The 26,687-nt window shown below is 35.3% G+C and overlaps 1 protein-coding gene across 1 annotated transcript in view; it reads left to right on the top strand.

Moving 5' to 3' along the window:
- The window catches only part of SPAG16 (sperm associated antigen 16), a 417,235-nt gene that overhangs the window by 14,639 nt on the left and 375,909 nt on the right, over positions 1–26,687 (top strand). The window contains 5 exon segments of the mRNA XM_074910337.1: positions 1,555–1,692; positions 6,883–6,990; positions 8,380–8,497; positions 9,904–9,973; positions 15,511–15,657. Of these exon segments, the coding sequence (XP_074766438.1) occupies positions 1,555–1,692; positions 6,883–6,990; positions 8,380–8,497; positions 9,904–9,973; positions 15,511–15,657 (581 nt within the window).

Genomic DNA, 26,687 nt, shown 5'->3' with positions numbered 1-26,687 from the left:
TGTTTATGCCCAAGTCCAGGAGAGAGCATTTAGTGTAATCTTCATCTCTAGTTGCTGGTGTTCTTTTTAGATTTCCTTATTACTTGGAAAAAAAAAATAATGCATGGATTCAATAAATTTTTTACCTGAAAAGACAAATAATGATCATATTACTCCTTCTAGTGAGTTCCCACCCAAAACATCTTCCAGCAAAGTGGGAAGATTATGGGGCTATAGTCTTTATCTAATATAAATAATTTATGGCTCCATTGAACCTATGCTGAACAGGTATCATGGCTGCAGCGGTGCACAACGTCTTTGTCTTCGGTGGGTCTATAAAAATTTGTACCAACCGAAGGTCTTGCTCTTCTGTCTTCCAGGGCAGAAGTAGATAAAGAAATAGATGTTTTATACATACATGTACTGCATTCTGGAATCACCTCTGCAATGTCTGCTTGTACAGAAGCATCTTATGCTTGTATATGTAGACTTGAATCTTGCAGTCATTTGAAATACTTTATAAATACTGATAGCTTATAATCATTCCTTGAACAAGCATGATTCTGCAGAAGCATTTATTTTGTGTAGTGGCAGTCACATTTTTTGAATCAAATTTAGCTTTTCTGAATCCTTTCTAATATCGACACTCTCTCTTTTTGTGTAGAAGATACTTAGGTACTTTCAGTTGCTCTATATTGAAATGCCTTTAAATTAAGCCTAAAATGAATGGTGTCAATGCCTACATCCTTTTTACTGCCTGTTAAGGGTATTCTCAGCTTTCATTGACATCCTACCAAAAGATGTAGACCTGAGACTGACTGAGCAGACTTTGCTGCCAGGGACTATAGAGATTTCTAGTTTGCTACAGAGTATTACACGCTGCTCCAGACACTCTTCTCAAAATGCAAGTGCTGCTCCAGACTCTCTTTACTTCTCAAAATGCAAGTTAGTCTGTATAAGTAACTAAAGCAGCCTTCAGGCTTCTGCATCACAGAATCATGTTTTCTTTGGGGCTGGTAAATAGTGGTAAATATAATCAAATAAGGAGAGGGCAACATAAGTAAACAGGAAGGAATGAAGGAATTTCCGTAGGTGAGCTCTGTATTCCATGTTGAAGATAACCTGGACGAATTATTCTATAAGCTATCTGCAGCTTTGTCATCTTATTTGAGTCCTCAAAAAAAAAAAAAATCTTGCATATATTTGAGTGTATGAGATAAAAAGGACTGTGAGTTTTTTACAAATGTTATTTGAACAAGAAATATTTTCTCTCTTGTATTTAAGCTATTTGGAAGAAAGGAAGGGAAAGAATTGTTTAAATGGAAGTACTCTATTGTACAGGGTATGTCTTTTGACTGTTGTGAACAATAATACATTTTAGAATGAAAAGCAGTAAAACAGGAACACAGTGTGGTGGGATAGTACTGTTACTAACTGTTTATGATCATAAAAGGTAAATGCTTTGAGATTATATTTGTGATTCTAGTTTAGGTAAATGCTAGCATAAGAAGGGAGAAGTCAGTGAAGTGAGAAAAAGGAAACAGAATAAATACCTCTTCATTTCTCCTCTACTAGGTATGAACTCATAGAGAGAGGTGTGTTCACAGCTGAAGATACTGGATTGGTTCCAACTGCCTATACCCGCAACCAGCAACTTGAGGCTGAGAATATGCATTTGAGGAAAGATTTGGAAAACTATAAACTTGCTGCAAAGTATGTTATTTGGTCTTCATGAAACTTTGATATATAGTGGTAAATGGCCAGATAAAGTAAACCCAAGTACTTAATGGAAATAATAAGTTCCTGTTTGCTATGCTGGCTGCGCATATTTTTACATCTAAGTGACATTTATGATTAAAGATCAAGTTTCTATTAGAAACCTAAATGTTAATTTCTTTTATTTGTATTTACTGGGCTATAGAAAATAATTTTCAATATCCAGTAATCACAACAAATTACTACAAGGAGTCATGAGAGTATAATATGTAGAACTTAAATGGTTATGTGCATTTTGTATTAAAATACAGTACTATAAATTACATCTACCACAAAACATTGACATAGGAAAAAATCACTATACATTTTTATTTTTTTTTTAATTATCACTCTGGCCCTAGTGGTAAATGGTTGTCAGTGTAAATAACCATTGCTAAATATACTTCTGTGTACAGTGTAGTAGGTGATTTTACAAGTCAGTTTAACTTCTGTCATAAGAGAGTTAAAATATTTAGCCTATAATGGAGAGATGCAATAATGAACGTACATGTAACAGCCTTTTCTGAAGAATGGTATCTCTGCACATATATGTGCTTACTGAGAATTTACCCTGGGACCTAATAATGTACTCACTTCAATTTTGCCAGCGCATATTTTTAAAATACGGAGCTGTAAAAAATGTTAACTCTATATCTTTGATTTTCCTCAAGATTGCTCAAGCAAGATTTTCCTTTGTATGAAAAATAGCTACTCGGATCTTAAATAATCATTGCTGCAGATAGTAATGATAATCAGATTATTTTCCAATTGTAATGATTTGTTACATTTTAAATTAATAAACTAATTGGCAGTAGTCTAATAATTTAAATAAATAGCTTTAATAATCAAGTCAAATATTGTGTAGTCTAAATTTTTTATAGCAGAAGTCTAGTTAAAAGGCTAGAAGATGACATGATAATGTGCAACAGAAAGAAAGCAGGGGAGGGAAAAAACGTTACCAATATGCTAGGTTCCTATGGGCTATCTGTTAAATAAAACTCCCAACACTCACTTCAGTGAACTGTACTAAAAAAAATAAAATCCATGAACTGAAACTGTGCCCTCCTTTTTCACATTTTATTGTTTGACGAAACCTAAACCAGCAGTGCTGTGATGGTAAACAAATGGGTCATGTCACCCATTTGGTATTCCAGAGAGGGCAGTGAGAGATAGGGCAATTCTATATGACACAAATTTGAAGTCTTCATTGGCATTTACCATTGAATACTGCACTTATTCTGCATGTACCTTGTTAAAACACTATTAAAATTAGTCCTCCTTTCTCCTCTTGCAGGAAGAGCTTTATTTTCATAGTCTTTCTGCTAACGTTAGAATGGAGTATATGTAGATGTGAAATGTTTTGTGCTAATGGTCACTCCATTTTTCAACCTCTTTATTTCAACTAACTTTCAAGTTTTTGTTGTTACTAATGTTAAAAGTTCAGCAATTCTGTGACATTCATTTCACTTTGTTTTGAATAATTTATTAATTAAAACAGTACTGTATCTGGAATAATGGGTGAAATTGTGTTTCTGCTGTATATACCATGAGTTTGTGTTCCTTTGTGTCTTTTGGATAAATACTGATCATAATAATCTATACTAAATCCATTTACAGTAGTGACTGTTAACAGCATTTTTTCTTGTTCATACATTCAATAACTGGAGTCAGTACCTTTGCTATGATAAAGCAAATATTCCAGCAGGAGCCATAATCATCTGGAGGACAATTTGAGTTTTCAAGTATTGAGAGAGAATTCACCAGCTTACACTGAAAAACAGAATGCGTAAGAGCACTGAAGAAATGCTGATTTGACTGGTTAGAAGCCAAGCATTTGTGTGAGCAAAGAAAGCCAAGTATTTTGCTCTGTGGATTAGTCAGAAAACTTTCATTGTGAGATACAGTGCTGTGAAGTGTATTTAAAGAAAGCTTTTAATTACATTTCATATTTTTCAGCTTGGTATTCTTGACAGCCATCCTGCAGAAAAGAGATGCTATTTGGGATTTAGGCAGTATGGGGGCCCAGGATAAATGACTGTAAACCAATTACCTCCTGCTTTAATATTGTTTAGCAATTGGTGGAAGAGATTACATGTCTAGAAGCTAGCTGCAATTGTATTTTGGGTATTTTAATATACTGTTTACAGGATTGCGTGGCAAGCAGGTGGGCTCTTGGTTACATTTCACTGGGGCATTTCATTATTTAAAGAGAAAAATCACAATCAGCTTCACCTCCTGTATATGATGAGTATGTATTTTTAGTAGGCTCTCCAATGTCTGAAGGCATCTTGAGACATAACAAAATCCCTGAATGCATACATTAAAAGAAATAAATATTAGCATAATTCTTTTGGTCTGAAGCTATTAATAGTTATTACCTTAAGGTGTAGGTACAGTACTGGTCTTCTAAAACCAGACATTGTGTTGTGATAGAAATCAAAACTAATTTTATGTTGATTTGCCACATGACAGTAGTTAAAGTACACCTTAAGTGTCCTCTTTCTCTTTCTTTTATCTTGAAGGCTACAGTTGTGCCCTGATTGATTTACTGCTAAGGGATGATGTTATCTGCTGCAGTATTTCTCTAATGCAAGCATAGGTGTTCTTTCCAATATGCAAAAAAAATTTGAAACCAACATCTCTGAAAATGGTTAACTCTTACAGGAGACTAGTTAATTTTAATTCATTGTCTTCAGTGATGATTTTTCATTGAAGCATTTAATATTCTAGTAATAGTTGCTTGAGTTGAAGAATAGATTGTAACTTCATGGCAACATTGAACTCTGCCTATCTGATGATTTAAAATAACTTGAATCCTATCTATTTTGGTGTTTTCCTATGGCCTGACCCTTTGCATTACTTTTGTATTTAAACATGTAGGTAGACAACATAATGGTATATCAGCTTTAAGATTGTGTTAATCACAGGGACTGCTAACTGTCATATTTGTAAGTTCTTTAAACATTTAGGAGTTTATTAGGGAGAAGGAATTAAGGTTGTGTACAGCTTTTTCCTGAGGTTTGTAATGGAGTTCTTAAACATCATTTAGAAAGTTTGAATGTTTGCAGGTATATTCCTGTCCTGATTTTTGGAAGCATTCACACAAATACATGCCCAGTTGACAGCTACAGTAACTGTCAAAATATAAAGCAATCCAGGGAATTATATTTATTATTACTGTTAGTGCTATCACCAGCAATAAAATCCTCAGCTGATCTCCCATTTCTGTGCTAAAATCTAACCATTCCTGTGCATATTTCTCCACTTATACCATGATAACAATAATGTGCACACTTTCTGTATTGTGCAACATATTTAAATGCATCTGTTTAATTATGTGGTACATTTAGCATCCTTGCTGCTAAATGCTATATAAACTAGATACAGTAAAAGCATGAGACAATATGTTTTCTAAAACTGTCTTTATTTCAGTTAAAATTTTAGAGCTACATCTTACAGCATCTTGGGGAATAAAGTCCCACCTATATTCAATGGGAACAGGGCACGCAACTCACATTTAAAAATCCCTGCTTGGATCTATTGAACTCTGTCCTCTTCTGCTGTTTGTATGAAACTACTTGCTTCAGAAAAGTTTAAATGGGGATACCTGCAGTCTTTGACATATATCTTAGCTAAAAGAAATAGATATTGGCTTTGCTATGGCTGTAACAACATCTTTTACTCTTAGAACAAGCCATCTGCTTAGCTCTGAAGGGGCAGGTTTTATATTCAAGATCTTATGGCAAGTCACATTTTGTAAGTGGTGTCATGATGGAGTTGTTTCACAGAACTATCGTGAGACCATTGATTGATTTACCTCTCAGATGTTTTGCTGTTCATAGGAACTGAAGCAGAATCATTAATCTGTACTTTGTATCCCATACCAATTTCCTAAGTTACTCAGTTTCACAACTTCTGGTATTTGTCCGCAGGCATACACAAAGCTATGTGCATCCCCACAGCTCCTTTGAGCTATTCATAGTGTTACTGTAGGGGCAGCCCTGCCTGCTTTTTCTCAGGTTTGACTGATACATAGTGGCATTAATTCACTGTGCTCTTCTTCAGGTCTTTCTAAGTGTTCCTGCTACAAGCAACCATTCATATATAAATGTATGCATATAAATATGGTAGTTTGTATAGGTAATAACTATAGTAAATGCATACATAGTAAACATAGATTATTTTTACAATTAAATAAAATGCACTGGTGGTTATGGGTCTTCTTCATGGACTTGTGATTTTACCATACTCCACTGTCATAGTGGTTTTCCTAACCTCAACTCTTTTTGGAGAGGAAACGAGCTTTATTTTTGCAAAGAGCAAATATCTAAATTCTATGCAAGGTAATTTCAAGCTTCCTTTCCAATTAAACAATCCATCTGCTAATCTTTCCTGCCAAACCCATATCAGTAAAGGCGAGGAGAAAATGTATGAAATATATACAGAGTATTTTCATTTATGTTTATGGAGTGGAGCATCTCAGGATGTCCCATGGCTGTGTGTAGAATGTGCTTAGAAAATAACAGGTTATCAGTATGTTTGTAATTAACTTTGAAATGGATTCCTTTTGCTTCCTGCTGTCACATACAGGGGACTCATGGGGACAGGCTACAAATATGATTGAATAGAGCCTAGAACTTTTTTAGCACTGTTTATTCCAGAAGGTCTCTAAATGCGTGTATTTGCAAGGCAACATACAGTTATTCTTCTGTGTGTGTCCTTCTAGCATGTAACAGATGTGATGTAGGTGTCAGAAAATCAGTATTGCAATACATGTTCATGTAGAATTTTAAACCCACGAGAGTTTTTTTCTTCTAATCACCTGTAATTTGAATATGTACCTCCACAAGACCCCCTGTGCTTAAAGTAAGGCTGACCACAACTCTGAGATTTATAATGCCAGGATCTTTATAGATCCTATCTAGAGGAACTGAGGGAAGGTGAAGAGTACCCACGTTTTTTTGTACATCAGCTGGCAGCAAAGACTTCAGAATTACATGTTCTTCACCACAGGGCATACTACCAGAAGTTTCCAACTTGGATACAGTAGGCATGTGCATATCTGCAAATTAATTCCATATGTTTTCAACGTACCTTGATGAGCAACTAATAGGAGACTTCTCTCTTTTGTCTTCTGTTTACATATAGCAAAGCAAAAGAGGCTTTCCTAAAAATGCAGAAAGAACGTGACTTCCATCGAATGCATCATAAGCGAGTGGTCCAGGAGAAAAGCAGGCTTATTAGTGACATTAAAAGGTAAAAAAAAATAAAAAATTAATTACTATACATGTATCACTGAAGATAATATCTTCAGTTATTGCTTGGTAATGAGATAACATCGTGGAATTTAAAGTGCTAAAGTAAAGCTGGCTGCGTTTAGTTAGCGTTCTGATAAATAGCAGTTCCATCTGAGCATTCTGCCATGTCTCTTAAACAATTTCTAATGATTTTGTGGTATATTTTCCATGGTCTGATGTGGCATTAATAAATGCATAGTATTTCTGGTAGTTGAAAATGTGAGATTTTCTTTTAACCAGACCTTTTTCCATAAATAAATAGTGATTTCAGTCTTTAGATCCTTTGTCCATTTTAAGGGTAATTGATATCACACTGAGTTCAGAATCTTGATTCTCTCAGCTGCTCTTTTTTGTCCTTTTAGATCTTGAACTTCCTACATGAAATTTGCTATGTTGCTTTGTTTGAAATAAGCCCAAACTAGTCCATTGATACTGAGTTACAATAATTTATTTTATAATATTTAATTCCATAACTTTGTCATTCTGGAATTCTGTGAGTTTTCTGTTAACTATTGTGCTACTTTGCCTCCATGAGTAGAACTTTTATATTATCTGAAGATCAGTGGGCCAGGTGAAAGAGTTGAGTTTAGAATCTTTTCTTTGCATGTGTTTATGCCAGCACTTGTTTTAAAATAACATTAGGGAGTGGCCTACATCTGCAGCTCCAAATAATTAACAAAATTTTGTTGATATTGTTATCAATCAATGCATGTAATAACAGCTACATGTTCTACATCTTCAACCTTGAAACACATATGTACTAATGCAAGAGAGCACTGTTCATTGACTTATCCACTGTGTATCAGCTTTTTGTAAAATGCAGTATTTTTGAAGCTGTTAGTATCATGTGTTTGTCTTGAGAGATTATATGTCTGACTTTTAGTTGGTCTGAAGAATTGAAGTGATTAAATATTCTAGATGTAATGTGCAGTGAAGAAATAAATAGTAATCATATTATGACTGTTTTGTCTAGATTAGGATCTTGGTTGGTAGTCAGATAATAGCTGTAATTCTCTTTCTTCCAATGAAATATCATCTATCTTCAAGAAAATGAGAATTATGAAAAACTCATGTGTAGCATTTGTATGAAGAATTAAGGACAGGTCAAAACTGGATGGATTGTTTTAAAAGATATGAATAACCAAACTATGAATCCCCTTATTGATCTGACTTTTTTTTCTTGCGGTGTTCCAGGTGGGTGGTTCCATACTAAATATCTTTGCTGCCGCCTCTGTGTTGACCTCTTGGCATTTTTATTATTTTATTTGGGGAGGGGGAAAGTTACACAGACATAAAATCTCTGATTTAATTAATCTTTGAGGAGTTATTTTCCTCTTCTTGTTCACAGGCTGAAGGCGCATTATGCTTCATATGAACCAGTGCTGAAGCAGCTGACGGAAAAATACCAGACTGCACTGAGACAGAAAATGTTAACTAGTTTGGAGAGAGACAGAGCAGTTGGGCAGGTAAAACTATGCTGAATACCACTTGCAAAGCTGCAAGGAATGCTTTTGGTTTTTACTTTGGTAAACACAGAATATTTCTGTTAAAGCAACTCACTTATGCAGTAGTTTGAAGCAGAATATTTGGGTGAGTTTCATGATATTTTTTGAAACTTACCACTTGTTACCATTTGTGCCTCAAAGTAGTTCTGAATCTGTACTTGTTCACTGCTGCTCTATACAAGTCAGCAGTATGCAGACCCTGTTATACTCTCAGTGTTGACAGCTTAAGGGAAGGTGTGATATTCCCACTGATTCACATGCTTCCATCTATGCCTTTAGAAATCTCTTATTTTAACTTTATTACTATCTATTTTTTTTTTCCTAAATATATCCAGGAATGACCTACTAGTTTAGGAAAAAATACATTAAGATATCAGAGACCATTTTTCTGTCTTGTGAGTGGAATAATAGAGTAGTATTTTGCTCCTATAATCTTATCTGATGTATAGGTTGGTATCCAAGATAGTCTGCCCTTTTAGCTGGAAGTGCTATAAGCACAGGTAGGATGATGAAGAACAGAAAATTATCTTGCATGTGCTTAACCAATAGGCTGTTCAGGAAAAAAAAAAAAAAAAAGAGGAGAAGGAAAAAAAGAAAGAAAAAACTCTCCAAATGCATTGCATTTCAGCAGTAGTATCAATTACTTAAGGGTAACATGAAAGAAAATTACCCTGCTTGCACTCTCTTTTAATAGTCTTCATCTCTCATTTCCTCCTTTCTTCTGCCTCCAATTTTTTCTCAGATCACTTGAGGGCTTACTTCTAAATGACTGAGGGTTATATGTTTGAAATTTCAATAAGTGAAAGAAAATGTCCTATAGAAAAGAAAGGTTACAGTCCCTATACAGTTATGCTGAATCAGGAGTACAAAACGCAGAACAGTTCCAATGCTGTGAAATTGTAACATATGAAACATATGTAAGATTTATCCAGTTATGAACTCTATACATTCTGGAGAGATGATTTTTGGTAACACACACCACACCCTATTTTGTGGCATTTTCTTATGACAAAGCTGTATGTCATACTGTGCTATTAAGTTAAAGATCAGTACAGTGATAGCAATGGCTAAAACTTGACGGTGCAGTAAGAGCCCTAGTATTCTATATGTGCATTGTTTTAATAGAGCTGTAAAAGTATTTTGAGAGATTCTGGATGACTTGTATTTTATCACATTGTTTCACTGTGCCTTTCCAAAATCTTGAATTAGGTGTAATGTTTATAACCTAGAGACAATAATCAGAAAAGTAAAAATTTATAGATGGAATTTATTACTTATGCAGACATAAATGCTGTGTGTTGTGAACAGTAGTTCAAAAGCAATGTTTTCACATCACCTCCTCTTGTTCTCTCCTCTTTTAAAACTAGGTTACAGGGTTGCAAGCTGCATTACAAAATTTAGAGTCTGGATGTGCTATTCAGATTCCTGTCACAAAAGGTAAAATATCCTCATCACCAAGCTCAGACTGGTTATGGGGTTTTTGTTGTTGTGATGCATTTCAAAATCTGGTGTAACAGTAAATCAAAAATTCTTGCTCTATAAACATTTTATCAGCTGTCCTCGTGACAGAGCAGCAGTTTTATCATTTGAATATTTATTCTAAAATGTATCCACTAAGGACAGTGAGACTGCTGATGGCAATATGGAATATGTGAGTAACTGTAGAAGGACTTTGTTCTAGAAATCTATTTTGTGACTGATTTTGTTATTTTATTCACTAATACTCTTTTTTTATTTTTTCTTTAATGCAAGTGTTCTTTTTTAGCTAACTCATAAGAAAATATATATGATGGCCTGGAAACATTTTGAAAATACTGGTGTTATGAAGTTCAACCTCTTATTTAGCATGTCTCATTTTTACAAGAGGTTGCTAAGGTTATATAATACCTGCTGGAATAATATCTTATCTGTATGGTACTACACTACTTCCCTGGTGTTTTGGATAAATGCAGAATTATTTAATTATTTATTTTTCTGACTCCATCAGAAAAAAACCTAGCACCTCTGGTTTCTTAAGTAAATGAAGCCCATGCTATGACATACTTTGTGAGCATCACTCCCACTAATAATTTTGAACCTATTTTCCAATTTCAGCTATATTTGACAGTGAAATAAGTCTCAAAGAGGACAGGTTTTTAAAAGACTCCTGAGAATAGATGAGATGATGAAAAAGGGAAACAGTGAGCTCTGCCTTCTTTGACAACAAAGTAGTCACATGAGAAGGGGATGTTGAACCTGTCTTAGTCATGATTGAAGTTTATTTGACATTAGAGAACCCCAAATTTCTCAGCCACATAGGTGACCAATGTAGCAAATATTATACAACTTTCAAGTGAAGCTGTTGCAGTTAGGACATTTTTTTTATATCTGTTTATTTTGTGGGTTTTTTCCAGTGTGTTAAAGACCTAAACTTCATTTTGCACTGGTAATATACCCCAGGTTAAAAGCCAGTGAGTTACCCCAGCCTTTGACAATCAAGCTTCATTAGTTCCTATATTCATGGAGTTACTTCCATTGTATAAAATTCCTGTAGAAAAGACAAGGCTGAGAAGAATAGTAAGCACATAAAATTTTTTTGTTTCTTTTTGGATTTGTAGCTGAGTGAAGAGGTTAGCAAGCATTTCCTTGACTATTAAAATGGCTCACTTACTATTAATGCAGGCATTTCATCCTGATCTTTGCCTCCCTATTATAAGCATAGCACATGCAGTTTGATTTTTTTCCTTTGAATCCTGTCTAATGTAGGTTGAAGAAGCTGGTCTCCGGAATTGTTGTGAATTGCTGTGACCATGGGACTGAGATCGAATTGCCTGAAAAATGCCCCTCATCCTAGCTCAGGTCTTGGTTTCCATGCAGCAGTGAGAGGCTTGTATTGCTGAGAGAGATCCTTGGAGCACACCCTACTCCTTTTCTAAATTATTGTTTAGTTAAGAGCGTAGCTACTTTCATTTCTGGCAAAACTTGAAAGGTTCTGTAGTCTTACCCAGCATAAATTAAACTATGATTTTATTTTGTATACAAGCAAATAGCTACTAAACTAATAACTTCTGTCAAGACAGACTTCAGGTGTGTTAACACAGTGGAATACTGAAATACTGGCAGAAAACCTCTTCAGTGTTCACAGTATGTTTCTGGTTTGGGATTCTAATGACACTTGTTGTATGTACCTCCTAAGCAAGGCACATTTCAGGCTTCCAAAATACCTTTCTGTGGCTGTATGTACTGGACACACTCTGCTGTAGTCTTTAAATCTTGTTATTACAACTAAAAGTGTAAGCCTCTGCCCCACTACAGAGCACTGTGCTCATTTTCATCCCACTTCAGATAGGGAGGTAGAGAACGGGCTTTTTATTTTGTGTTAGTTTAGGGCATATAGCATTCAGCTTTTCATTATACTCTGGCTTGAGGATATATAGTGTGGGTTCTTCCCCCATGCTAGTGTTTTACAGTATAGATGCCCCATCTGTCTCTCTTTCATATTACACATACTTTTATTTGTTGTTTGAGTGATTCTAAAAACCGCTCTCTGGCTGTTCACAGTACTTGTTTATTCTCCAAAACTCTTGAGAGCCCTTTATAATACCAAAAAGTGACAAGCAGGGGAGAACTTCAAAAAATAATATAAAGAAAAAAAAAAAAAAGTCACTTAGTCTCTGACAGAAATTATTTAGCTCATCAGCCACCCATGTGCTTGTACAAATCTTAATTTGCTTCATACCTCATGTATCATAAATTAAGCAGTATTTCAGTTCATTTCTTTCCAGTGCTTTGTCCTCTAGTACTATGTAATTTTTATTACCCTCTGTAGGTCATACTCATGTCTCAGTGGTGATAGTGTCTCTTAGTCAGATACTTTCTGCTGCCTCTTGAAGGATGGTCATGTTCTGTTGCCTCCTGAATTCTTATTCCTGAGACAGTATAAGTGCAACCTTAAGAAAAAAGCAGTGCATAGATACTGGAGAAATGTTTGCTGCATTTTTCTCTAAATTTAAATTCTTAGTTTGGAAGGAAGGAATGCTGTTGGACTTGCAGATCTCTGCTGTAAGGGGACCTACAGGTGCATTTTTTCAGTTGCCATCTCTTCGGGGCTGACTTTTATGCCTTAGTACTTTGGTATGTTTTAGTTAGAAGATAATAAACATTCAGACTGGCAAGGTAAGATGCCTTTTGCCAAGGTAAGATGCCTTTCCTGGCCAGCTGTCTGCTTTCATTGCAGTGCAGAGCATGAAGGAAGGAGAATGGCTCTGCCCGGCAGCAGGAGATTGTCAGTCACTGCTCCAGATGCTGCTGCTGTCCCACAACTGACTTGACTCTGCAACACCTGGAATGCTGGCTTTGGCTAGAGGGCACTGAGAGTGGCTTTTAAGTAATTTTGGATTTGCTGAATTGTTTGGTGTTTTGAATAGTGGCAACAAGGTCCTGCACATGGAATCCATTGTAGGTTTGGGGTTTTTTGTTTGTTTGCTTTTGGTGTTATTGTGGTGAAGGTTTTTGGTGTTTTTTTTTTCTGAGTCATGTGCATAATGAAGAACAAAGGGAAGCTTCGTAGCCTTCACAATGACTTTGTATTGTAAATTTGTATCTGATGGCTAGGTAGAAAAAAATTAACAGTAGTTAATTTTAGAACTATTCTGGATTTAGTACATAGGCATTTGATGTAGCAGCTTTCAGCCTTATTCAAACAATTGAAGAGGATACCATCTACAGTACAGAGCATGTAATTTATTTATTAGGGTTATTTTGCTGTCCCACTGCCAGACTGCTGTTCAGCTTTGCAAACAGCGCTTTGTACACAAATCCTTCAAGAGAAATTTTTCTTCAGGTGTCTTAAAAATTATTAGAAGGTTAAGATTTTATTTCCTATTTACTTACCTTGCTTGTTTAGTTGATACGAAGGACATTCAGTAGTTGGAGAGGAACTAGTTAACATTTAGGATTAGGACTCGGTGATATTGTAGACTGCTTCTCTGTCCCTGCTGTGCTCACTCAGAAGCCAGCTCTGAAAGAAAAGTTGTATTTTGAGTTCAGATTATTTTTTAAAATGATTGGATGTTTTGTATAAGAAGATCTACATTAAAAAACGGTTTTGTTTTAAATCTAGTCCTCCCTGATGTGATATCAAGATCATACATAGAGGGATCTAATTATCAAAGAGAAATAGGTAATTTCTTTTTTTTTTTTAGGTTATTGGTGTATATTAACAGAACACTCGCACCCTTACTTACGCATCAAGACACAGGGTTAAGTGGTGCTCTGAAAAAAGACCACTTTTGCCTGAAGGAATTTAACAGTGTTGATTGTGGCTTTCTTATAAACCTAAGTGAATGCTGCTATAACAGCTGGTTCTAAAAGCATGTTATAAAGCTGTTACTTGCTCAGTAAGTTTCTTGTATTTTCTAAAAACAACAGCTGCTTATTTATTACCCAATTATATTCAAAAGTTGAATTCAATGAGTTTCTTTACTCATGGTTGAATTAACTCATTGCTAAGCCTGTTAACTGTGCTTTTCCTTTCCTTGATCTAATGTAATTGCTGTTAGAAGGTCATGCAAAAAGAAATTTAAAATGCACCAGTTAAAGTACTTAAACCTTGTTGTCCCTGTTCCATCTACAATTGAATCAGAATAGAAAATCTGTAAACACAAGCTGTTGACATCTTAGTGCAATCCAACAGTTCTTTATAATTTGCTCAGGGTTTTTTTAATGGTTACTGACTTTTTAAGCACTTCAACTGTCATAACTCTGTTGGTTTATAAGTATGTGTATTTCAAAAGCACCAACAAACCAAATGCTCCATGAGGAACCTGCTAGTGGGTAGAAGTTAGTGAGTGTGTAGAAAGTGTTTGACATATAAACCAATCTTGCAGCATACAGTTCTTCAGAGAAAGGTATTATTCAGGCTATCTGTGACAGTAGCTTTAACTTTTAAAGTAGAGAGAATATAGATATTTTGTTAGAACAGGCATGGTTCTTTATCAGCTACAGTTTTAGTTGGATTGGGGGTTTTGTGTTTGCTTGATCCACTTTTTTTACCTCAAGAGTGGAGAGGGTGGTGGGGTTTTTTCCTTTTAAGTCAGAATGTTTGCATCTTGGTGTCAAGGTCTTAATAAAACTATTTTACAAGAGCAAGTATTTAGAAATTCATAGTGTCAAATACTTTCATTCAGTCTGGATTTTAGCTATATAATGTATTTTTCAATCTGATAATTTTTTTTTAATAACTGGAGGGGTGTAAGGGCCCAAATCCTGTTGGAATTCAGTATTCCAGTCTTCATCCTGTAGACCCACGTACATACTTCAACAAGGTGCAGGGGTCACCAGGGACTGTGTTCAGGTATGTGAGCTGCCAATACAAAGACTGTCAGAGAATAGTATTCTTTCTGCTGGATCGTGGCAGATGCGTTGTACTGTAGCCCACATGTGCTCTACTTTCCTTATATTCCTTTCAGCCTATTCTGATGATTTATAGCTATGCTACCTGCTTAGGATTTCTTTGCTGAGTTACCTATTCATAAGTAATCCTTGTTTGAAAGGTGGGTTGGGAGAAAGTGCAGGGAAGCAAAAGGGAATGCAGGCTGTAAATCAGAATAATGCATTGGTGGTAGATATTGGGTAGGATGCAAGGAGATGATGTTTCTTCTGGCTCTGAGGAAAAAGAAGAATTGCATCCATTTTACTGGGATGTAATGTACTGCAAGATTTACAATCTTTGCTGCATTTTGGGGGCAGAATTTAGGGTACCGTTAGGTAAGCTGAAATAGATCACATCAAAATGATTCGTGGAGCAGAGTTACATGTAGTCTTGGAATACTTCTTACCTTTTATAAAAGATATTAATATCTGAGTATCTTTTTGAAAAGTGGTGTTTCTTTTAGAATTTCACATGTCTAGCTAATATTAAGTAAAGAGATATCTTCCAGAAGACTAAGTAAAAAATGAATTCTGATTATATTTTTGTTGATTTTATTTTATAGCAGGCCATGATTGTCAAAGGAAGAAAGGGTTGGGTCCCACCCAGAAAGCTCTGCGGGAAGCTAGGCAGCAAAAATTCCTTGGTGCTGAAAGCTCTTCCTATGATCCCGTCAAAGATGCAGAGAAGAAGAAGATAGGCAAGACACTCAGAGGTATGCAGCAGGGGAGGTTCAAACTGGACATAAGGAAAAAATTTTTCACAGAAAGAGTGGTCAGGCAGTGGAATAGGCTGTCCAGGGAGAGGGTGGAGTCACCATCCCTGGATGTGTTTAAGGGTCGTTTGGATGAGATGTTGGGGGATATGGTGTAGGGGAGAACTTTGTAGAGTAGGGCTGAGGGTTGGACTCAATTCCAAGGGTCTTTTCCAACCTGAATGATGCTGTAATTCTTTCCAGTCACTCAGTATCTAATCCAAAGTACACTTTAAACTTTTACTAAGCTGTGGTGAAAGATACTTGTCCAACATGACTGAAAGAAGTCATACTTAGTAAAAGTAAATAGGACAGGTAGGTAACAAGCCTTTTCTTTTTAATATAAATTTTTATTGCAATTAATTTTTCAAGCAATAATAGGAACTCAGAGTAGTTGAAGCTAGCAACCTACTTTTCGAGTGTCTGATGTAATTACCCTGCAGAGGAAGAGCACTGGGTATAAATGCTTGTTGCTCAGTTAAGTTCCTTTTGTAACTGGAGAAATCCTGACCTATTCTGTAGTGCTTGCAAACTTTTCAAGCATTTCAACCTATCTGTTTCAGCTGGGTCTAAAAGGTGTAACATCTGGAAGACTAAGGGCAAAAACTTGGTGATTTCTTAATAATCAGTGAAAGTTTCTAAACCTGAGTATACCAAAGCTGTGTTGCTGTTTCAGTTTGGAAGCTGTGCAAAATCAAAATTAATTCCTTATTGATTTTTTTTATTGTTGAAAGGAATTTTTGTTTACTTACTGTATTCTACTTGGTGTATTTATTGCGGTTGCATTTTTGGGACTATATAACATTGCTTTTTATTTTTCAAAATTAAGGTAAAATTTTAATACCTGAAATGTCTTAATCTCTTAAAACTGTTATACTGGCCTCTTTTTATTTGAGAACCACAGAGTTTAAACTGTGCTTTTTGAGTAGAAAAAAAGCTTTAGTTTACAGTGATGTAGACAGAATTGGCTTCAGTCTTTTCTTTCCCTGTCTCCACAAGAATTTATCTATGGTGATTTATTTTTAATACGTTTCTATCTGGTTTTGCAAGGGCATTTCTTCTGTCTGACACTGGTAATGCACCTCTTCTCTGACAAACACCATTTTATTTCTGTTTTCATCACTTTTCATTCTCCTGAACCTCCAAATAAATTTAAAAAAACTATATATTCTATTGCTTTCTGAAATGCTTCTCATCACATATTGGAAATAATTCTCTGTACTGTCTCCCCACCTATTAGTACCTGAGTCATACTCAGGTACACACCTGCCAGTTAGTCCATCTCCACCTTCCCTGCTTTTCATTTGGTGGCTGGAAACTTTCATCTTAGACTCTTATTGATATCTTCTTTTCATTTTGACTTGTGAACAGATAAGTCTTGGATTATGAAATCTTATTTTTTGTTCCTGTTTCTACTGAAGTCATCAGGATTTTTATAGTAAACTTCAGCAGAGTTATGCTTTGCTCCTAGTATATATAAACCCTACACAGGTAGTATGCCCGTCTGGCTCTTTCTTGTGCTTTGAAATTCATGAGCACTGTTAGTTGACTAGTTCTGGCAAGCATCTGTGTTTCTGCAGATCTTATGTTTCCCAAATGAGTCCTACCAGAGGCCCTGATGTCTTTATTTAATCAATGGATTAGAAGACTGGAGTGGCTCCAGAAATAAGACATCAGAAAAATATGGGCCTGTTTGAATGTACTAGATTTTACCGTGGCTAAGCAATAATCTGAAACCCTAGGTGCACAACAAACATCTTTTCAAACACTAGAACAGTACCTTTTCTTCACATTTCCTGGATCTATTATTTCTAAATATTTCCTTTCCTCTAACAAAGGATACTACCTTAGATACCGCATATGAATTGTCTTACTTCTCAGGCTGTTAGAAATAAATGGCAGATGGAATGATGAGTTTGTAGAGGGTGAAGGGGTGAGTTAAAAGTTTTAAACAAAGATACTCACAGAACTCTGTCCTGTAGTGCACATTTATTGAACCTACAGTTTTAATCTAAGCTATTTTGTTAAAACAGTGCCTTCTTGCTCAACAGTTTAGTTGTCTGAGTAGTTGTTCCAGTCAAAAGGATTAGGTATAAAGGAGTGCCTTGCCTTCCTTAGATCATTTTACGTGATACTTGGAATCAAACTTGTGTGGTGCCTCATCTCCTTTGACCTATATCAAAAGAGATAATTTTAAATTCTGCTGTGTCTTGTATGTGTCTTTATTGAAGAGTGTACCATAAATAATAGTCTTGTTCTCATTTACAATAATGAAAATAAATCTTTAAATGTTTTGGGGGGAGGGTAAAATTGACTTACACTTATTCAGGTTACACTTCATTTAAATTATCTTTAATACCACGAAGGAAGTAAGAGTCAGGGCATAAATAGTTCAGTTCCATGGGGTTCAGGTGAGGAATATATAGAAGAAATAAATGCAATTAAAACCCCTGTATTCGAACACTTCATTTATGACAAAATAGAGTAAAAGAAAACAGAAAGTTATGGGAAATCTAGGTAAAATTTACCGTCGAATATTGTTTAGCTCTCTTCAGTAAATGTAACTGAACATTTAAAGTTTACGAAAGTTCAGAGTGAACAGTTTATCCAGTTTTAAAATTTAGGCATTTGGATTATATCACGTTCAGTAAAAAGCAAATACTTTGTCATGAAATTGTATCCTTGAGACAAAATTATAAAAGTTTGCATTAACTGTACTGTTACATAGGAGTGAACTATGAATTAAAATCTTTTCTGTGTCTTACAGCTAAATAGTGATCTAACAAATGTCTGTGCTTACTTTTAAGTAGATGCAAATATGACTCATAGCTGAGCTAGAACATTTACTTCAAGGACAGACATATATTGTGTTATTGTAATATCCTGTAAAAGCTGACGTGTAATTTAAAACCTAAGGTCCCTTTGATATGAAGTTTATCACTGAAACAGTGAAGAAGCAACTGGAATTTTTCTGAGGGAATGTATTCTGATTTTAAAGTCTTTGTTACAAGACTCAATTAAATTATACAGTAACAGGCTATTAGGCTAAACTGTTTACATATCTAGCCCTTAATAAGCCAGTATCAATAGCATAAATATTCTTAGATTAAGAATGTGCATAGAGTACTGCTTTAAACATTTAAATTAATTAAAATGCACTCACAGGTCATTAAAAGTGTAGAGAACCTTTGATAATGTGATTTTCATTATCCTGTTGAAATATACTTTTCCTATTTTTATATTTTTATTCTCCCAGATTCCTCACAGAGTACATTCTATGTTTGATTGCTTTCATTAGTTATTAGCAGGGCGATTGCAACTTCTTTATGTTCAGTAAATTCTATTTTCACATATAATGTATTACAATGCAATTTCATTTTCTGAAGTTTTATTTGGTGTACAACTTGATCAAAATGCACATTGGACATTTCTGGAGTTAACACGTCTGTTTCTGTGGAACAGATTTTGAAATTATGGCCAATCGTATGTTAAAAAATGCAGAAGTAAAATCCAATGATCATACAAACGTAGCTTTTGTAATTAACAAGACTTTCGGTTGAAATATCACATATATACATGTATAATACCCAAGTTTTTCCTCAGTTCTATGGAAGAAAACATACAAAATTTAGATCTGCTGTTTCTCTGCTCTCAAACAGAAGGGAAGGGTCATGTCCCACTCAGATGAGGGAGATAAGTGATTCAGATTTTCAAATTCCCAACAGTGGACAATGGTGGGTCTCAAAGTCCAAGCATTTATTAACTACCCACAATGTACTAACTGAACACACGATAACTGGCTAAGTGTATAGCGAGTTGTGGTAAGCAGTACAATATGCCTTGCATTTCTTAATGGTAGTGAAGGAAAAAGGAGGAAAAGGAAAGGGGGGGAGGTAGAGGGAATAGAGATCACCTGTCTGAGTTTCCTCATTGATCCTGCAGTGAGGGTTCCAGGAGGCATCTGTCTTTTTTGCTTGTATCTGTCTTCACTTCCCTACACACACCCCCCTCCTTGCCCCCTGCCTCGATTTATACCTGCTTTCCTTGGGTCCGCCCCCTAGGCTGACCTACATACCTATGTATCCCATGTGTGGGGAAGGGTAAGGTGTTTCATGGGATGATGCAATTAGCATGATCATGTTAGTCTTTGTTAGCATATTGAGGGGTGTCAACTTTAATATGCATTTCGTGGATAATGAAGCAAAGGTCATTCACTAGACAGATGGCCCTTGAAGTTTGACCAGGTGCACCAGAGCAGAACTGTCCTGTCTCCACAGGGTTCCACCCTCCAGCTGCATCCTGTTATTGGGGCAGCCTTATCAGCTTCCACCTCCACACTATCCACACTGTGACTATAGTTTCGTCTTGCGACTGTTTGAGGTGTTCCTTAGTTCAGAGGGCCTCAACTTTTATCTCTTTCTCAGGCTGTTTTTCTTAGTCAATGTTTCTTGCAGGCCTGTTTTTTCATCTTTAACAGGAAACTAAAACCAAATGATTGCTTAATCAGATTACTGATCTTGAATATAAATTAGCACAGCCATATAGGCACAGAACTGGAAAGATGAGGTCCCAAAATACAGTGAGGAAGGGTCATAAATGAAATAGGCAGTCATTTTGTGTTTGTAGTAAGGTTACTAAGAAAGCACTGATTTGATGTTCAGTAAGAAAGAAAAGGACTGACAGATAATACTAGGAATACTTATTTCTACAGTCCTTCGCTAGTACAGTAAAACTCCAGACAGATAGCTAAGAAATTAATACCAGTTACAAAGATAGAAGATTGCAGTCTAGAGAAGGGGAAAGAAAATACAATGTCTGTATTTCAGATGAGATAAAAAGTAAAATCTAATAAATTATAGATGAGACAGTGTAACTTCAATTCCCAAGGAAATTTGTAATGAATAAATGAAATTTTACTGAACATCTGGAAGAAACCAGGAACAGAAGTAACCATGAAAATGGATTTGCAAGGAAAAAGTGTTTCAATCCAGTCTAAATTAGATCCATAACAGGATAAGAGGTCTCATGGATAGAAGAGGAGCAGTAAATGTTGTCACTTTATCTTATTCTCAAAATATGAGTCTTATGTTTTTAATAAGGTTTTGGATAGTGTCTCACAGATCATTCTGATTAGCAGCTGTGGAAATCTGGCCTGACAGAATTTTCCTAAATTAATGGAAGACAGATTGGAAACATGCAAATATTGAATAGGCTTTTGCCGGGATATGTTGTTAATAATGATCTGGAAAATGAAACAGAAAATATGCTGACTAAACTTGCAGACCAAATGAACTGGGTTTGGTGGGGGTGGAACAGCAAGCACAATTGAAGACAGAAGTACAGTTCAAAACCTGACCTGCTGGAGAATTGATTTAATGAAATAACATGTAATGTAAGAAAAGGTACAAAGCTCTACCTTTAAAAAAATTATCAAATGTACAAATACAGAATAAGAAAACAAAGAGTCAATCAAATAGGGTTTTTTTTAGAATCGACTCTAGGGTTTGTTGTACAAAACAAGCTTAGCATGAGTCAACAATGACATAATATTGCAAAACAGCTGAACAGCATACTGCAGTGTAAACCAGGACTATTGTATGGAGGATATGGAATATTCGTCTTGCTCTGTTCAGTTGGCATGTACCTTTGGCTGGAGCATTGTGTTCAGTTTGATCACAGCTCTTCAGAAGACAAGTGGAGCATCTACAATAGAGCAATAAGTATGATTAGAAGTCTGTGAAACATAACTGTCAAAGCAAAGGTGAAAACTAAAATTGCGTAGCCTAGAGAAAAGAACACTAAGGGGAGGCAGGATACATCCTTAAAATCTAAAGGAAATATGTTAAAAAAACAAATCCAACAAAACAACCTCTTAGAACAAGAAAGAATAAAGTAGAAATCCAATAGGAATGATTCAGATCACATCGTGCACAATTTATGGTGGTAAATATAGTGAAGCCCTGGAATAGATTGCCTATGGAGTTTATGTTGTTATAATAGGACAGACAGATTTTTCTGAGGACTAACATAGGTGCAGTGTCCCCTTGGGAAAGGGGATTTTTTTTTAGATGTCTAGCTGTCATTATTAGTTTGATTTTCCCCCAGAAATGGTACTTAAGGGAAGAAGATTTCTGCCTTACCTTAAAATAGCAGGCCACTTCTAACTTTCTCTTAAAGAATAGCAACATCAAAATATGTTTTTATAATTCCCATTTGGCTTGATGGCTGGGGAAAGGGGAAAGACTCACCTTAGTGCCAGCAGATGGGAAAGCATTCAGAAGATATGCAAGCCAGCAAATGTGTATTTGTGAACTGATGAGCATGACTGTAGCTCTACAACATGTACAGCATGTGCAGCTTCTTGTCCAGTGGGACTGTCATCAGGTACACAGGGAGCTGGAGTTATTGTGGTGATAGTGGATATTAAGCACCAAAGAATATGTATCTTTAGAATGTGATGCCTCTTCTAGTTATGGAATTAATCTTCTAGTAATGGAAATATGACTCAAATTTTAAGAATATGATCCAAGATTAACTGGATGTAAGCTAAAAAAGTGTTCTTTGATTCTGCTGGAACTTAATTTAAAATAATTACATATTTTGTTAGGCAATACTTCAGTTTTTTGAAACCTCCTACTATAGACTTGAAAGTGGTAAAAAAACCCCACCTTTTTGGATTAAATCCATGCTTTTTTTTTAAATTTGTGTATGATATTCTGTATGTAATAGATGATGTGATGATGGCTTTGGTTTTAGGCTTTGCCTAAACGTGTCTTTAAATATGACAGGCCTACATGGAGAAAAAAAGAAAATGTTTAAGAATGTTAGCTACAAATAAAGCTGTATAGAATAAAGAAAATTCATGCATCTGCAAGAAAAATTTATGAAAGACAACATAGATAAAATTTTCCATCCATCATTGCAGCTTTGTTAAGACACCCAAAGCCATGCATTTCTAGAAATAGATTGTTTGATATTTGAAGCCATTGGTACTTGATAAAATTACCTTGCAGAGCATCCAAAGGGTTTCTTTATGCTAAAGAACATTGCTTATTTTGAGTCATTACATGCTGCTAAGAATAATAAAATAACAGGCCCACAAGACTGAAAACAAATACAGAAGAATGTTGGAAAGTAAGATGCATTTGATCCTAATTTTAATTGTAGATATGCTTTGCATATTCATATATTTCTTTCCATAGTTGAGTGTAAATAGTGACAGATTTTAGAATAATAGCCTGTCTTCTGTGAGACTCTGAATCTCACTCTTTCTGTAATTATTTGCAAAAACTGCTGATAATAAAATTGCTAATATTATATATGCAAATGGTTTGGTTTCCTGGAAAAGGGACCTCCTGAAATTGTATTTAATTTAAGAAAAAACCTTTGAATGTTACTGAAAAAAAATTTTAAACCCCATAATTATATAAATATAAAAAATACGAAGACTTTAAAATATTTATTTTTACTGATTACTGTTGTCGTTGCTACATTCCTCAGGACAGACAGCCTTGAAAAATGGAAAGAGCTGGGAATTGTGTTGTGCATAAGGGTTTCCTTTATCCCGCAGGAGTTCCTACAATGCTTTCCCTCATTCCCTTTGGGCTTCATGATAGGATTTGACTTTGCACGATTTAAGAGGGAGCTTGACAGCAGGATAAGAGCCTCCGCACAAAGCACACACAGCAGGTGGCAGAATGATGCTTGTACAACTCTCAGTAATGTCAGCATTGTTCGGCCTTTGAGACCATAATTGAGTAATTTCATTAACTCTGGAATAATGCTTTGTGTTCCCTTTTAATTAAAGTGTCAAGACCTTAACGTTTCTCTCGGAAATCGTTTGGGAATTTTGGAGGGGTCAAGGAGGAGAATGGTTTAGTTGTGCTTGTTCCTTCACTAACAGATGTACGGTGCTTACCGCACACTCTTTGAAACATGCTAGGTGAAATCCCACCGAATGGGATCCTGCCAGTACAACTTCTCTCTGTAACTGTGCAATTGTAGTGCTCTTCTGAATGTTTAACATTTGCCAGGGTCTCTGTTCTTTTAAAGAAAAGAGATATTGCTGTCATTAGAATGCACTACACAAGACATACAGCAGTGCACCCTTGGTTGGGTACCTTGGTTATGATGTTATTAATGCAAACTTCATTACACTTGAAAAATGTCAATTGTTTTTAAGAAGGGTTATTTTGTGTGAGAGGAAAAATATAAATTCCACAGAAGTCTATTTCCAATTACAATTCTTCCATTTTTTTATGGTCTGTTTCATAATAAAAATTTTATAATGCAAAAGGTGTGAAAAGTTTTGTAATAATTTTGGAACCCTATATACATAGTTTTAGCTTTCGATACAACAAAACTATGATCTGCTTTGGCATTTCTGGGTATTGATAAAATACATATAAAAATATTAATTAATTGTAATTGACATACAGTTGCAGGTCAAAATGTTCAGAATGGTAAATGTATTTGAACTGGGGGAATAATCACCACTATATTTTAAAAGAAATGTTTTCCCAGAAGAAACATTTGCAATATAAAATTCAGCAGTTAACTTATATTGGTGTTCAGAGATGTGGTTAAAAGGGACAATATGTGAACTACTGCAATATGTACTTACACAAAAAAAGTAGATTGAAAGAGGCCAAGGTTAACAATACTAATTGGTTTTTGTTTTTCTATTTTAATGTAGTTCAGCTTAAATTATTCATGCATAAAACTAGATCCCTTTCAAATTACTGAAATGTGATTGAAATATGAAATAAGCACTCAGACCCCAAAATCTGGAAGGAAGGGCTCAGGTGCTCACTAACTGTGGTATTTATATTTTAAATTAACTATTCTATACTAAGTTACGGATTTTGGTGTTTTGGTCTTATTTTCCAATATTTAAACAAAGCTTTTGCATATGTAAACATCACTTTAAGGAAAATGAAATTCAACATTAGCATTTCGTTTTCATGGTAACGAATCTCTCTAACATACCATAAGTACTCTAGCAGGAACGTGCACTGCTCATCCTGTTCAGGGTTGTTTGTCTTGTATATTCAAACAGCACTTCTGGGAGTAGAAAGTAAAGTCTTAATTGTTTTTGTCTGAATACAATTAAATGAAATAAAATGCTAAGGTTGTATTCCAAACAGTTTATGAATTAATAATCAGACAATTTCCTCCAGAAAATTTAATTATTTTTCATTTTAGTGTTGCATACTATGAAGATAATGTTAATGTGTCACAGGCCTTTTCATAATTGTATTTCCAGTTCAAATCTAGGCCTGACAGGTTCGATCATGATTAAAACTAGTTGTTGTATAATCATGCATTTGTTGATCTTACCTTTTCTTGGATGCAATAACCAAAGTGAAATCTCTGTCAGCAGGGAGATTGAGTTCTGGCAGAGTACTGAAAATTTATCATCTTGGTCTTCAGGAGGAAGCATCACTGGGACAGAGAGAAGCTATTATTGGCCTTTGTAGTCTGTGAAAGATCCATTGAGGTTGCTGCTCTTCACCCCCATTCAGAGTTTATTTGTCCTTAACACCAGCTCGTTTTATACAGATCACTGAACAATTGTCAAATGGTAACACCTTCCCTCCTATCAAGTAAAGGGTTTGATTTCTTTAGGAAAGGTTCCTTGGTGAAGGATTTCTGCTGGCCACTAACCTGTAATGATCTATATACGGGTGGGTTTTGTATGCCAGTGGAACAGAAATAATTTCAGAGTGATGTTTAGACAATAAAGGTGAATCAAATCTGCTGCTGCTAAATACAACCACTTGTGTAAAGCACAACTGCTAAACAGCATACATTCTGCAACAGGAAACAGTTTTGTGGACATGTTATGAATGTTTTCAGGCAAGTGCAGTCAGATGTCTTACTGTGGAGTTTGGCCATGATCTCTCAGAGCCTTGTCTTTGGGGGGAAAAAAGCACAGTGTATTCTTTTGTACTCAAGTGGTTTCAAATCTCATTTCAAAGAATGCTCTTTTATTCTGTTACAGTCCTCCTTTCTTCTCCCTAACAGCCACCCTCTTCTTTCCTACTTCTATTCTCTTTGTAAATACTTGAAATTCTTTCAACTGAGGTGCTGAATTGAAAAGTTATTTACATGAGTTTGAAAGTCTAGTGTAGAATTCTGTATGCAAAGCACAGGACAAAACATGCTAAAGTAGTAGCAGTAGTAGTATATACTCAGCCAATAGTTTCAGTTTACATCTCTTATATACTTTGTAACATTTTGCCATATTTGTGTTTACAAGTTTTTATCATCTTGTGTATATACAGTTCAGATAATGTGCTAAGTATTGTAAATCATCCAAAGCAGATTAGTCAATCAGACATTCAATTTACCACACATCTGAAACTGCTTTTATTTTTGCAGGAACGCTTCACTCATGGTAGAAGGCAAACCTATCCAATGTTTCTGTAGCACCTGTAGAGAAATTGTTCTCTTCAAGCAATACAGAAAAACTGACATCGTTTGCTGTGATTTAAATCTGTCAAGAGCAATTTCCACAACTTTTTACAGGTTAAAAAGTAAAAGAACGAATAAACAAGAAGAAAGTTTTTTAAAGATTGTCACATGTGCCAGTGGTATTTGTTAATGTGAGAATTCTTTATGTACATTATATTTCCACACTTCTGTTGTATACTGATTATTATTTTTAAAATTTTGTTTAGAATACTTAGATCTTGTAGCTAATTTGGGAACAATGCATATAGCTATAACATCTGTCTCAGCTGTTTGTATGTACATTTTTCATGCCCATTGCCTAAGGAAATGGCTATAAAAGGATATTCATAAGAGTAAAGAAATTCACGAGCCTCCTTCACACTTCATGTAAAAATGGTTGCAATGCTATATGGTGTACATGCCCTGGCTTGAACCCAGCAGATAAAATAATCAGAAAGAGCAGCACATATCCATGTTAACGTAATAGTTTGGGAGAATACCCCAATTATGTGTTTCAGATCACTGAGTTTGTT

The sequence above is a fragment of the Athene noctua genome, chromosome 7, assembly GCF_965140245.1.
Source record: "Athene noctua chromosome 7, bAthNoc1.hap1.1, whole genome shotgun sequence".
Classification (NCBI taxonomy): domain Eukaryota; kingdom Metazoa; phylum Chordata; class Aves; order Strigiformes; family Strigidae; genus Athene; species Athene noctua.
The sequence above is the reverse complement of the archived record's forward strand: the minus strand, read 5'-3'. Positions and strand labels throughout refer to the sequence as shown.